This window comes from Podarcis vaucheri (assembly GCF_965113315.1).
Source record: "Podarcis vaucheri genome assembly, chromosome: 2".
In the NCBI taxonomy this organism is placed as follows: Eukaryota; Metazoa; Chordata; class Lepidosauria; order Squamata; family Lacertidae; genus Podarcis; species Podarcis vaucheri.
The window spans coordinates 43968510-43979547 of record NC_138760.1 but is presented as its reverse complement, the minus strand read 5'-3'; the positions used below and the strand labels follow the sequence as shown (position 1 = coordinate 43979547).

General features: G+C 47.1%; 1 protein-coding gene across 1 annotated transcript in view; it reads left to right on the top strand.

Moving 5' to 3' along the window:
* The first annotated feature begins 337 nt into the window (after nucleotides 1-337).
* The window catches only part of LOC309527228 (heparan sulfate glucosamine 3-O-sulfotransferase 3A1-like), a 68887-nt gene continuing 58186 nt past the window's right edge, over nucleotides 338-11038 (top strand). Inside the window, exon 1 of the mRNA XM_082213884.1 lies at nucleotides 338-2057. Coding sequence (XP_082070010.1) covers nucleotides 1660-2057 — 398 coding nt within the window. The 5' untranslated portion in view covers nucleotides 338-1659. The remainder of the gene's footprint in view (nucleotides 2058-11038) is intronic.

Below are 11038 nucleotides of genomic sequence, written 5' to 3'. Positions count from 1 at the left end.
TACCACTTATTTCACAGCAGAACCAATAATGTCATCTCCTGATGGGCTATTTGCAAATCCTCTACATGGCAAATAAGCTTTTCTCAGGGAGAAACTCGCCATCTAATCTAAGGCTTCATTAGCACGCATAGCTAAGGGTTACACTGACACTTTCTTTTTGAAATATTCCCAAATCCTTTTATTATGAGCAACCAAAATGTTACAAAATAGGGGGTAAGCTTTTGAGTCCACCAGAGCTCTTCTGTAAAGCACAGCGGGAGGTAGGGTGAGGGAAGGGAAGGCTTAGTACTGAAGTCAAAATATCTGCAGGGGTCAAAAAAAATTGCCGTATAGTTTTGTGTGGTTTTGCGGATCTGTCATGAAAGGTTTCTGCACTTGAGAATTTACCATTACACCACTGGATTTCATAAACCCAGAGAAATGATTTCATAAACCCAGAGAAATGAGTGGAATTCACATCCGAGTAAATAGCATGAGCAGGATCAGGCTTCAGAAGTGCTTCTGAAGTTGGCAATAGCTATACTTCTCCAGCTCTGAATTTCGAAGGTGGTGGTTGGAGAAGTACTGTATCTCCCCAAAGCAACTCCCTCCCCATCCCAAGTGACTGCGCGGGGTGTGTCCCAACTACTTCTTTCTCCGCCTCCACTCAGAGTCCTCTCTGAAAGGCATCTCCGCCCACTTTGCTTTTGCCAACGTTCCGTTGGCTCCTGGGCCCGTCGCTCAAGCTTCGGAGGTGCCTTTCGGAGAAGTTTTTGCTACAATCAAGAGCTCCACGTGTGGTAGCCGCTGGAGCAGCCGGGAAAAGGGAGCCCCACAGGAAAGAAAGGTGACAGGCGATTGGGAGGATTTTCGCCTACCCGTCCGCGCGAGGTGGGCGCTGCTGCTGGACAGCTAAGGAGCGCGCAAAATCCGAGCGAGGAGCGGCGGAAAAGCAACACCGCGCGCGGCAGCATCTGCGACCCGAGGTGGCTTGGGAAGAGTTGCCGGCTCAGGACTCGTTTGTTTCTTCTTCTGCTGCGCACAAAGCTCCAGCAGACCGGGGTGGGACTGGCTTCCCTTCTTTCCTCCATCAGCTGCAACGATCACCCGGGATCTCAGCCTGGGCGGCCGACAGACGCTGTGGCAGAGAGAGGAGAGTCCTCTCAGTAACAGATCCTCTCCTTGAAACCCTGAGCGCATCCTCCTCCAGCGGCTGCCTCCCGGATCTGGCCGCGCTTCCGATCTCCGCCTGGATGCGCCGCGCTCCCTCCGAGAGGCGCCTGGCAGTGTTTCGCCAGCGCTCAGGCGCGCTGCTCCTTGGCTGCGCTTTGACCGGAGATGCGCCAAACTCGCCTCCCAGCTGGAGTTGATGCTACCCGCCCCTTTCGCAGCGGCTGGGCTGCTGCGAGGCTCCCTCGAAGGCCTGGTTTAAGCCCAGGTGCCCAGACCCCAACCCCCGCCCGACTCCAACGCCTGGCCGCTGGGATGATGCGCCCGTGAAGCTCCGCGCACGGGGGAAAACCAGCTGCGCCTTCTGCCCTTGCTCCCCACCCCCTCCACCCAAACCCGTCAGCGGACCCCGATCCGAGCCGTCCATGATGGGGTTGCCCGCTCCCCGCCAGGCAGGGCTAAGGGGCTGAGCGTAGGGGGCGATGGCCCCGGCGCGGGGGGCCGCCTAGCATGGCCCGGGGAGGGGTGCCCCCTTCCTCAGCGCCTGGCCCAGAGCCCCTGCCCCGGCGCGCCCTGCGGAAGCTGCTGCTGGTCCTCGGCTCGCTCCTCATGTCTCTCTACGCCAGTTACTGCCTGGCCGGGGCTGCGCGCGTCCTCACCAGAGAGCCGGCCCCGATCCCCCTCGCGCCAGGCGACGAGGGCGCCGCCACGCCCCGCGATCCTTCGCTGCAGCCCCAGGCGGCGGGAGAGGGCACCAAGCAGCTGCCGCAGGCGGTGATCATCGGCGTGAAGAAGGGCGGCACGAGGGCGCTGCTTGAGTTCCTGCGGGTCCACCCGGACGTGAGGGCGGCGGGCGCCGAGCCGCACTTCTTCGATCGGAACTATGGCCGGGGGCTCGCCTGGTACAGGTATGGATGAGGAGTCGCTGCTCTTGAACTTTGGTTTGGCTCAGGAGAGGGACTGGGCGCCCCCTCTCCTCCCCTTCCCTACTCTTGTGTGAATTCGGATTCAGTCCTGCCCAGATTGCTACTCTTGAGAAATATTGTGTGGGCACTTAAGGGGAATCCAGTACAGAGATATGAACTTAGGGGTCCTGTCACTCAGTGCCATGCGTCTAACTGTGTGCAGCAGAAAGTCATGCATACTTACCTTGGGAATTCCTAACCCCTATGAACACTAATACTTTCTCCTGCGTAAATATGTATAGGTTTTGATTACTATTTGTGGTAATTGCGAGAGTCTTAAAACTATTATTTCTGCCTTGGAAGCACTGCTTTTTAATTTGAAGTGTATGGGACATGCTGTGGTTATTTAATGCTGAGGGAAATATCATTTGCACATGTTCAGAAACACTGATTGAGATGCATATTCCAGGACTGGCCAGATCATAGAGGGCAGAATTACTTCTGGGCCTTTGAACAATGGCAAGAGTATTCCTAAACTTGCTTGGGTTCCTCTTAAGGAAATGTGTGTGATGCTCTGCCCAGACCAGTCCTGAGTCCCCCCCCCCATCATGCTTTGCAAACTCTCCCTGAGACCTTGCTACTGTCCTAGGTCCATAAAATCTGCGAACATTCCTTTCCACAACCACAGAAATCTATTGGCCTTTGCCCTGAGATTCTCCCACCAGGATTAAAGCCTTGTGTTAAAAAACTCCAATATCTCCTTCTCAAAAGGCAAACTTTGATGCCCAAATCTTCCTGGAGCCTCTCGTTTTTTGTTTTTAAAAAGTCAAAGGCCTTGGCATAATCTTTTTGTAAACCACTTTGAAGTTTTATTACAATCAAGTGGTATATAAATCTTGTGGAATAAAAAAATAAATCATTAACCAACCATGAGACCATAACTCCTGTCCACAGCCTCCCCATTGACCTGTATTTATCTTCTCTGGTACCAAACCTATGAAGGTATCTCAGCCCTGCATCTTTAACTGTCTGACCTGAGTTGTTCTACCTCAACTGTCAAAGTTACTTACAGTCCTGACTTTTTCACGAGGGTAACCACAGTGTTTTCACAACAAGGTATGGGTAAAGCAGCTTTTGCTAGTTGGCCTTTTAATTAATAAGGTGTTTGCATGCTTAAAGCTTGGTCTTCAGCCCTACACTTCATCTTCACACCTGTCCCACAAGCCCACCTTTAACCATCACTCTGAGCACAACCAATTGTACTCAGTATGGCGACTCCTTGTGTAAGACGTTTTGCATCAGCCAGCTTTGAACCTCAGACATCCCACAAATGTGCATCCCTAAGAGAGGAGCCCCACTCCCTATAACTCCATTTGCTCTTCCTACACGCAGCCCCATCTCCTTTTCATGTTATATTAGGAACTACTTCCTATCTTCACAACTTGATCTGCAGTGCATGTATCTGGAAGTGAAGCGAACTCTCTTGATTCCAATAAAGTTTTACCAAGTCAAGTGTGTTCAGATTTGCAGCATTAAAAAGCTCAGAAGTCGTCTTCAGGACATTGTTGCAGCCAGCTCCAGTCAGTCCTTCCTGATAAATATTGTGAATGCATCAAACTATCTGTAAAGAAATCCTTAATTAATCGTCCTACATTCCATGAACCCACTTTCTCCCCCCTCTGAGCAATCAACTCTATTCGTTATATCTGACCTTTCCAGCCTCAGCCTTGAAAGTGACCTCACTCTGTATCTGTCTTGGACCCCCCTTCACCCTTATCTACAGGGTCAAAGAGGAGGTGTGCAAACATGATTGGCAAAACTCAATTAATCAAGGGCTCGTTTGGGATTCGAGGGTGGGGTGAGGAGGTAGAAGAAAGGCAGCCCTTGGCAAAACTCTGATTTGCAGGAGTGATTCCATGAGTGCTTCAAAATTTGGAATGCACCACTTACAATGCAGAATAAAAAGTGGAACAGACTATTTGGAACTGAATGTGTGTTTCAGCCAACAAAGGTCTTCAGGTTTGAATTGCTGATGTGAGGAATGTAAAGCTCCCAATTTGCCAGGTGATGATTTCTGCAAAAGGACAGGCGGTTCCGTCTCTAGTTCCTTCCTCAGAATTTCTGTTACTACTAGTTGTTAAATTAAAACAAACTGTAAGAATAACAGCCCATCTATTTCCATTAAAAGGGATGTGCCTTGCAAAACATGGGTAGGCTCTCATTTTTACAGACTTGTATCTAGCAAAATTAAAAAGAAAGAGGGGTGGTTTTTTTTAGAAGGCAGAGTTAAGAAATTAGTTGTGTGTACTCACTGACTGTCTTTTTCAAAGCTCTTAACAACATTCTTGCCAGTGGATTGTGGGAAATTAGTGCAATTAACCGCCTCTCTATTCCTGTAAATACTTTTATCGTTTTATTTCTTCTGCCTTTGACACATTTATGCAGTCATGAGAGATTTGTGCAACTGGAGCCTTTGATGGAGAATTTTTCATGCTGTGCAAAAGGTCCTTCTAAAAACCGTGGGCCCAATCCAGAGGCAAAGTTAGGTGTGCTTGACACTACAGTCTTGTATGCATCTAGTCCAACCTGCTACATTGCAGGAATCTCAACTAGATCATACAAGACACTTGGTCACCCAACCTCTACTTGAAAGCCCACAAGGAAGGAGAGTCCACCACCTCTTGTGAGTGTCTGTTCCACTGTTAACTGAGGTTTCTTCCTTGGTAAGTGGGTGTTTTTGATATTAGAACTATATTCACCCTTTCCCAACTTTGGGAGGTGGGAGGTGGGTATGCCAGTTGTGTGAGGCCAAAAGCAGGTGTGGCTGTGGCACATTCTGGCATTCATAGACACACAGCCTGTCTCTCCTCAGCTGATCTGTGCAGGTGAGCTGGGGGGTATTGCCCCCTTTCAGATCCTGAAATGATTAAACTGATGGCCACAGAGGGGACAACTTGCATCCCCATCAGGGCCCCTGGACAGTGTCTCCTTTTTTTGTTTTTGATGCTGCCAAAATCAGTGGGTTTAAGGGCCAAAATAAAATTGATCGGAGGGCTGCATCAGACCAGGGCTTAGCCACCCCCAGGGTATAGGCTTGCATCCTCTCTCACTGAAACCAGCAGGGTTTAATATATTTTTGGTGTAGGAGAACAAAGGAAGCTACCTATTCAAATGGTGACGTTTCATTCCAAGTCAGTGCTGTCTACACTGGCTGGCAGTGACTCTCCCAGGTATGAGGCAGGAGCTCTCCCCATCTTTTCCTGGAGTTGGCAGGGCTTGCACCTGTAGAACTACATGTGTCACAGGTCACTATTGGGGAATGCTGTGACAGTGCTAGTGAGGAGCTACACTGTCTCCATCCTTCTTGTGCCTTCTTGTGATCTGTAGAAAAAGATGCTGAACTACAACACCCATAAACTGCATCCTGCATGGCTAATGGCAAAGGATGATGGGAGCTGTAGTGTAGCAACACCTGGAGAACCACAGGAATCCTGCACCTGGTATACTAGACAGACTGCTGGACTTGTGCTGGAAAGGGGTACACTTCTTCCACACACACCCTTTTTTTGAAGGGGAATGGTTTTGTGAATCAGGCACATGCAAGCAGAGGGAGTGTGATTGACAAACACTTCTTGTAAATGGCAGAAGGGACTTTACCCTTTCAGCTTTGGGACCATGTGTGATTGTTTTGACCCTTTCAGGGTGTGAGTAGAATTTCCTTTGTTTTCTTTCAATGTCATTGTCATGTAGCCAAATCTGATTGTTTATGCATCATCATGGGCTCATCCACACAGGAGCTTGAAGCTACTTGCATGATGATTTTTTTGGGGGGAGAGGGTTGCCACTATCCACAAAACATCCTGTGAAGCCCATACTCCCCCCCCCAATTTATCCCCCATGGATAAATCTGATAAAACCTCCAGCATGAAATTGCTTGTTCCCTGATGTGCATTTTGAGGTCACAATGTGGAAGGGCTCTTTTTTTACACATGCAGACATCTCATTGGGTCTTGTTTCCACCAGTTGCTGCTGAGGATGTGGTTGTGGTACACACACACACACACACACACACACAGCTGTTTTGTGTGAAATTGCTGTTGTGCAAAACAGCTATATTAAAAATGAAACTGGCCCTTCAGGATATAAACAGGAATTGGCAGGTACAGTAGGAAGGAAAAAGAAAACACTCGCTCTCCAAATCCCGCCACTCAATTACTGACTGCCCAGAGATTATTAGTTATTGGGTAGTATAAAAGCACTGTCAATAAAGAAATGAATGAATGAATGAATGTTACCAGTCCATGCACTTGTGCTGTTTTGCCTGATGGCTTGACCCTGCCAAGTAGCATTCAGCAAGATTCACTGCCCCTCTCGCACCCCGCATCCCCAAACTGACTACTTTGACAAAGCAGCTCCCCCCTTGTGCCTCCTGATGGGCTTGTTTCGTGAAACCTGAGTGGGTAGAGAGAAGGGAGATCACAGTTCTCTATCTCCACTTTCAGGATCCCATCCTGAAATAAGCTGAAGCCAGATCATAGTAGGGTTGGAGAAAGCATCCCTATTGGTGTAGTGGTTAAGAGCCGTGGACTCATAATCTGGTGAACCGGGTTCACTTCCCTGCTCCTCCACATGCAGCTGCTGGGTGACCTTGGGCTAGTCACATTTCTCTGAAGTCTCTCAGCAGAGTGTTTGTTGTGGGGGAGGAAGGGAAAGGAGATTGTTAGCCGCTTTGAGACTCCTTTGGGTAGTGATAAAGCGGGATATCAAACCCAAACTCTTCTTCTTCAAACTCTTAATATCCCTAGCAACAAATAAAAACACATATGGAAAAGTCACAGCCTTTTATCCATTTTATTTCTAAACTCCTTTGCATGGCAACTGGGATAGGGGAGATCCTGAAAGAGAAAGACTTTTATTTGGGATTGCCAAACAATCACCTCACCAGGGCTCTGTGCCTTAGATGGACAGCTTGACAGAAACCAGAGTAGGAGAACGTGTGGTTCCAGCTCCGTGCTGGGACCACCCTCACCTGTCGCATGCCTATCTTGGGCCCTGTCTGGAACAAGCTAGGTCACCAGGGTGCTATCATTGAGGAGGGAAAGGGGAAGCACAGAATATTTGCCAAGCGTTAGGCAGCAACTGGAGCGCATCCGAAGCCCCTGAACCCAGATGCACCAGCAGCTGTGCTTTTTAGGAGTGAGAGAGAAGAGGGAGTAGTGGCCACCTAAGTGCTCAGACAGTGCTCAGGTCTCAACCACTCTTCACCACCAATCATCATGGGGCGGGGAGGATTCAGTGACTGAGTTCTCATTGTTTTGCATTGATGTTCATTTGGGCTGTGATCTTCTAAGGTAGATGTGCTCATGACTGTTTGGACAGCAGTGGTGGCAGCTGGAGGGGAGTGCCTGGCCTTTGCCAACAGGGCACTTGACCTGAACGTATTCACCTACAGTAAGGTATGTGTGAGAGAGGTATGGGAGACAGTCATGGCAAAGCATACTTGGCCCCAATGCTTTCTCTTCCTTTGCTCACCTGCTCTGCCCTTGCACCCTCAATTTTTGGTGTGGAGCCTGGTGTTTGCAGTCTCCAGTTTGTGGCTGGAGTCCCAGGTTGAGGTGCATGTAAAGGTTCTTGGAAAGGAAATGCTAGCAGTGTGTTAAGTCCCCATGTGTGTTGCAATGTCAGGCTGCTTGTGCAGGTCTCCCTTTTGTGGCAAGGTGCTCAGAACTACCCCTTGGGAAGTCTAGGTATGACACGAGGCCAGAGAAGTATCATCCCATGCATTTGCCTTATTCTCCTCTTAGGTTTACATACAGTGGTACCTCAGGTTATGTACTTAATTCATTCTGGAGGTCCGTTCTTAACCTGAAACTGTTCTTAACCTGAAGCACCACTTTAGCTAATGGGGCCTCCTGCTGCTGCCGCGCCGCCGGAGCACGATTTCTGTTCTCATCCTGAAGCAAAGTTCTTAACCTGAAGCACTATTTCTGGGTTAGCGGAGTCTGTAACCTGAAGCGTATGTAACCTGAAGTGTATGTAACCTGAAACGTATGTAACCCGAGGTACCACTGTACCAGTGGGTGATGTGCTGTGATTGGGTGCTGAGTTGCACCATGCTGGACTCAATGGAAGCTCAATGGAAATTGACTCAATGGAAGGTCAATTTCCCGCACTGGATTTGAGGTGACATTAAAAACTCTGCCTCAGATGGAGGTCCAGCTGTGGATTGTAGGGATGTAGGATACAACACAAGTGTGCCCCTCCACAGCCCTGCCATGACTGTGCCCTATTTCAGCCTTTCCTTCAGCATACTTGGTGTTCCGCTTGTGTAGTGGGGCTCTCAGTCAGTAGATGTTTAGTGTATGATTGTGTCCTAAGTTTCTTCCATCCTGTAGCTGAGGGCTGTGCAACACCTTGCAGGAATGTCTTCAGTTCTGACCTGACCCCCCACCCTCCACTCCGCTTCATTTCCTTAAATAAACCACTTTCACAATGGTAGAATTTTGAGAAATCTAATAAACGTCGGTTACAGGAGGTGCCTGCAAAGGCAGCTTTAATCAAATCCAATCAAATATTTTTTTAATAGAATGCATTCATCATTCATTGGGAAAGGGGACAAAAAAAGGAGACCACAATGTGAAAATAAACATGAAAGCCAAAGGGCAATTGTCTTATTTGCAATTTGCATTGTTTAGATGGTTCTCCCACGTGCTCCTGTCATTTAAAGTTAATAAAGTTGTGTCCTCTGGCAAGTTAATATGAAAATAGCTTGTTGGCTCAGCAAGCAATTTGTCTTTGTTGCACGGCAGAAATGCTTTGTTTCCCGTCAAGTACGCAGGAGTGGAACATAGGGCTTTAAGGCTGGGATTGGTGTACACTTAGCAATGAAACATCCTTCCAAATGATCATCAGTAGGTCTTCCCTGTAAAGTCTAGGATCAGGTAAGACTTCAGTCAAAGGCTCACTTGCTAGGGAAATGAATGCAATGGAACTTACTCTGAGTACACATGCTAATGATTGCACTGTACTCCTCGGATAATACCTATTCACCTAAGTTTTATTCAGAGTACACCCACTGAAATGAATTAACATGACTAAGTTAGGTCCACTGATGTCAGTGGGTCTACTCTGGGTAAAATTGTGTTGAATATCACCCCTTGTTCTGATATGACCTCAGCTCTAATTATTCCTGTGGTTGAACCTGTTGCTTGCTTGGTTTGAAAGAATAAGGATAAAGGGAGAAGCAGAACAAGTTATGTGCAGTGCCGTCTGATGTATGTCTGCTCAATAATACATCCTACTGCATTCAGTAGGGCTTGGAGTAAGTCTTGAGCTACAGCCAGAATGTCTAAGTCAGCAATCTTGTAGACACCTACCTGGGAGTGTCTACAGCAGTGGTTCTCAAAGGGTGTGGTGCAACACAATAATGTGGCAAGAGAGGATGGCAAGTGTTGTGGGAAGATTCAAGGACAATCAATATATTTTGGGAATGATTCATGTTCTTATGTAGTTGCATTTCTGGGTGTCCCGTGATCATATTATAAAGTCGTTGTGTTTTATGTTATAAATCAAGCACTGCTAGGAGTTGCTTCTTATTGTTCTCCAATGTATTTCCTATCAATAAAAAAACTGGTGGGGTCCAAGCAAAGGTTTATTCTGAAGGTGTGGCCCAGAGAGAACCACTGGTCTGGTCTATAGGATTACAGGCTTAGACTTTCTGGTTGTATGTCAGGAATGGGAACCTAATTGACTTAAACTACCAGCAGTCCTTACCATTGGTTGTGCTCGCTGGGGCTGATGAGATCTGGTGTTCAACAATTTCTGGAGGGCCACAGGTTCTTCATCCCTGTTGTAACTGATGCATTGTTCTTGAAACAGGAGTCATATATTTAGATGCCAATTTATGCCCCTTTAACCCCATGAATTCTGTGGTATACCGACCAGATGCATTTCCCCCAGATAATAAAGACTTTCTATTCCTGAAACCCAAAGCTGTCTTAGGAATGGTATTTTCTTAACTGTGCAGTTATCCAATTTTGCGTGCCTTGAAAGAGAATCAGAAAGGAAACATTAAAACTACTGAGGTTTTTCACATTTATTTTTAAGCACATTTTTCTTGACTTTGAAAATAAACACCTGACTTTGGGGACAGTGTGTGGTCACAAAGTCTGGCTGACACTCAAGGAAACTGTTTTATACTTAGTTGTGATCCTAAGGAGACTTGGACATAAATTCCAGTGCAATCAAGGAAATAGCTTTGGGAGGAAACTCTTTGCATATAGTTTCAGAAACTTTGTCTGAGTAAAGAATGCAGGATTGGATAAAGGAGCTGCCTCATCAGCAGTGGATTTAAGGGAGCATGACTGATTCAGTCACACTGGGTATGAAGCCTTGGAAGTGCCACAACTGTGATGTAGAATGGAAGATAAGAGGTGCACTGCAGAAATTTGAGACCTCAAGATCTGCCACTGGCCTCAAACATTGCAGTGCAATTAATTATTATTTTTAAGTGGCCATAATAATTTTCACATAGGTACAATAGATCTTGGAGACACTTTGATTTCTGCATGGTTTTATTTAATCTATCATATAATTCATCACCACAACCACCTTTCACCATATTGTGGTGATTGGAGTGGCTTCAGAAAACAATACACTGCAATTAAAAGCTAAAACAATCAATCAAATTGAAACTGTGGCCACAGAGCTATTTGACACTTTAACAGATCACTGATCTGCACTGAGACAGCTTTTGAAAAGTTGTAGTCCAACTCAAGTACATGTGAGTCTGCCCTAACTTGCCCTGATTTGCCTCATTACTCAAGGTACAGAGAAAACAGAGGCACCCTCATAGAGCTGGATTCAGCTAATGAGTCCTGATAGCAGAAGCCTGTGGAAGGTCTTCTGCTAGCGCAGTGGGACTTTTCACTCATGTGTGCTCCTCACATTGGCTTTGGAGTGGTCAGGGAACCCCAGAGCAGTAC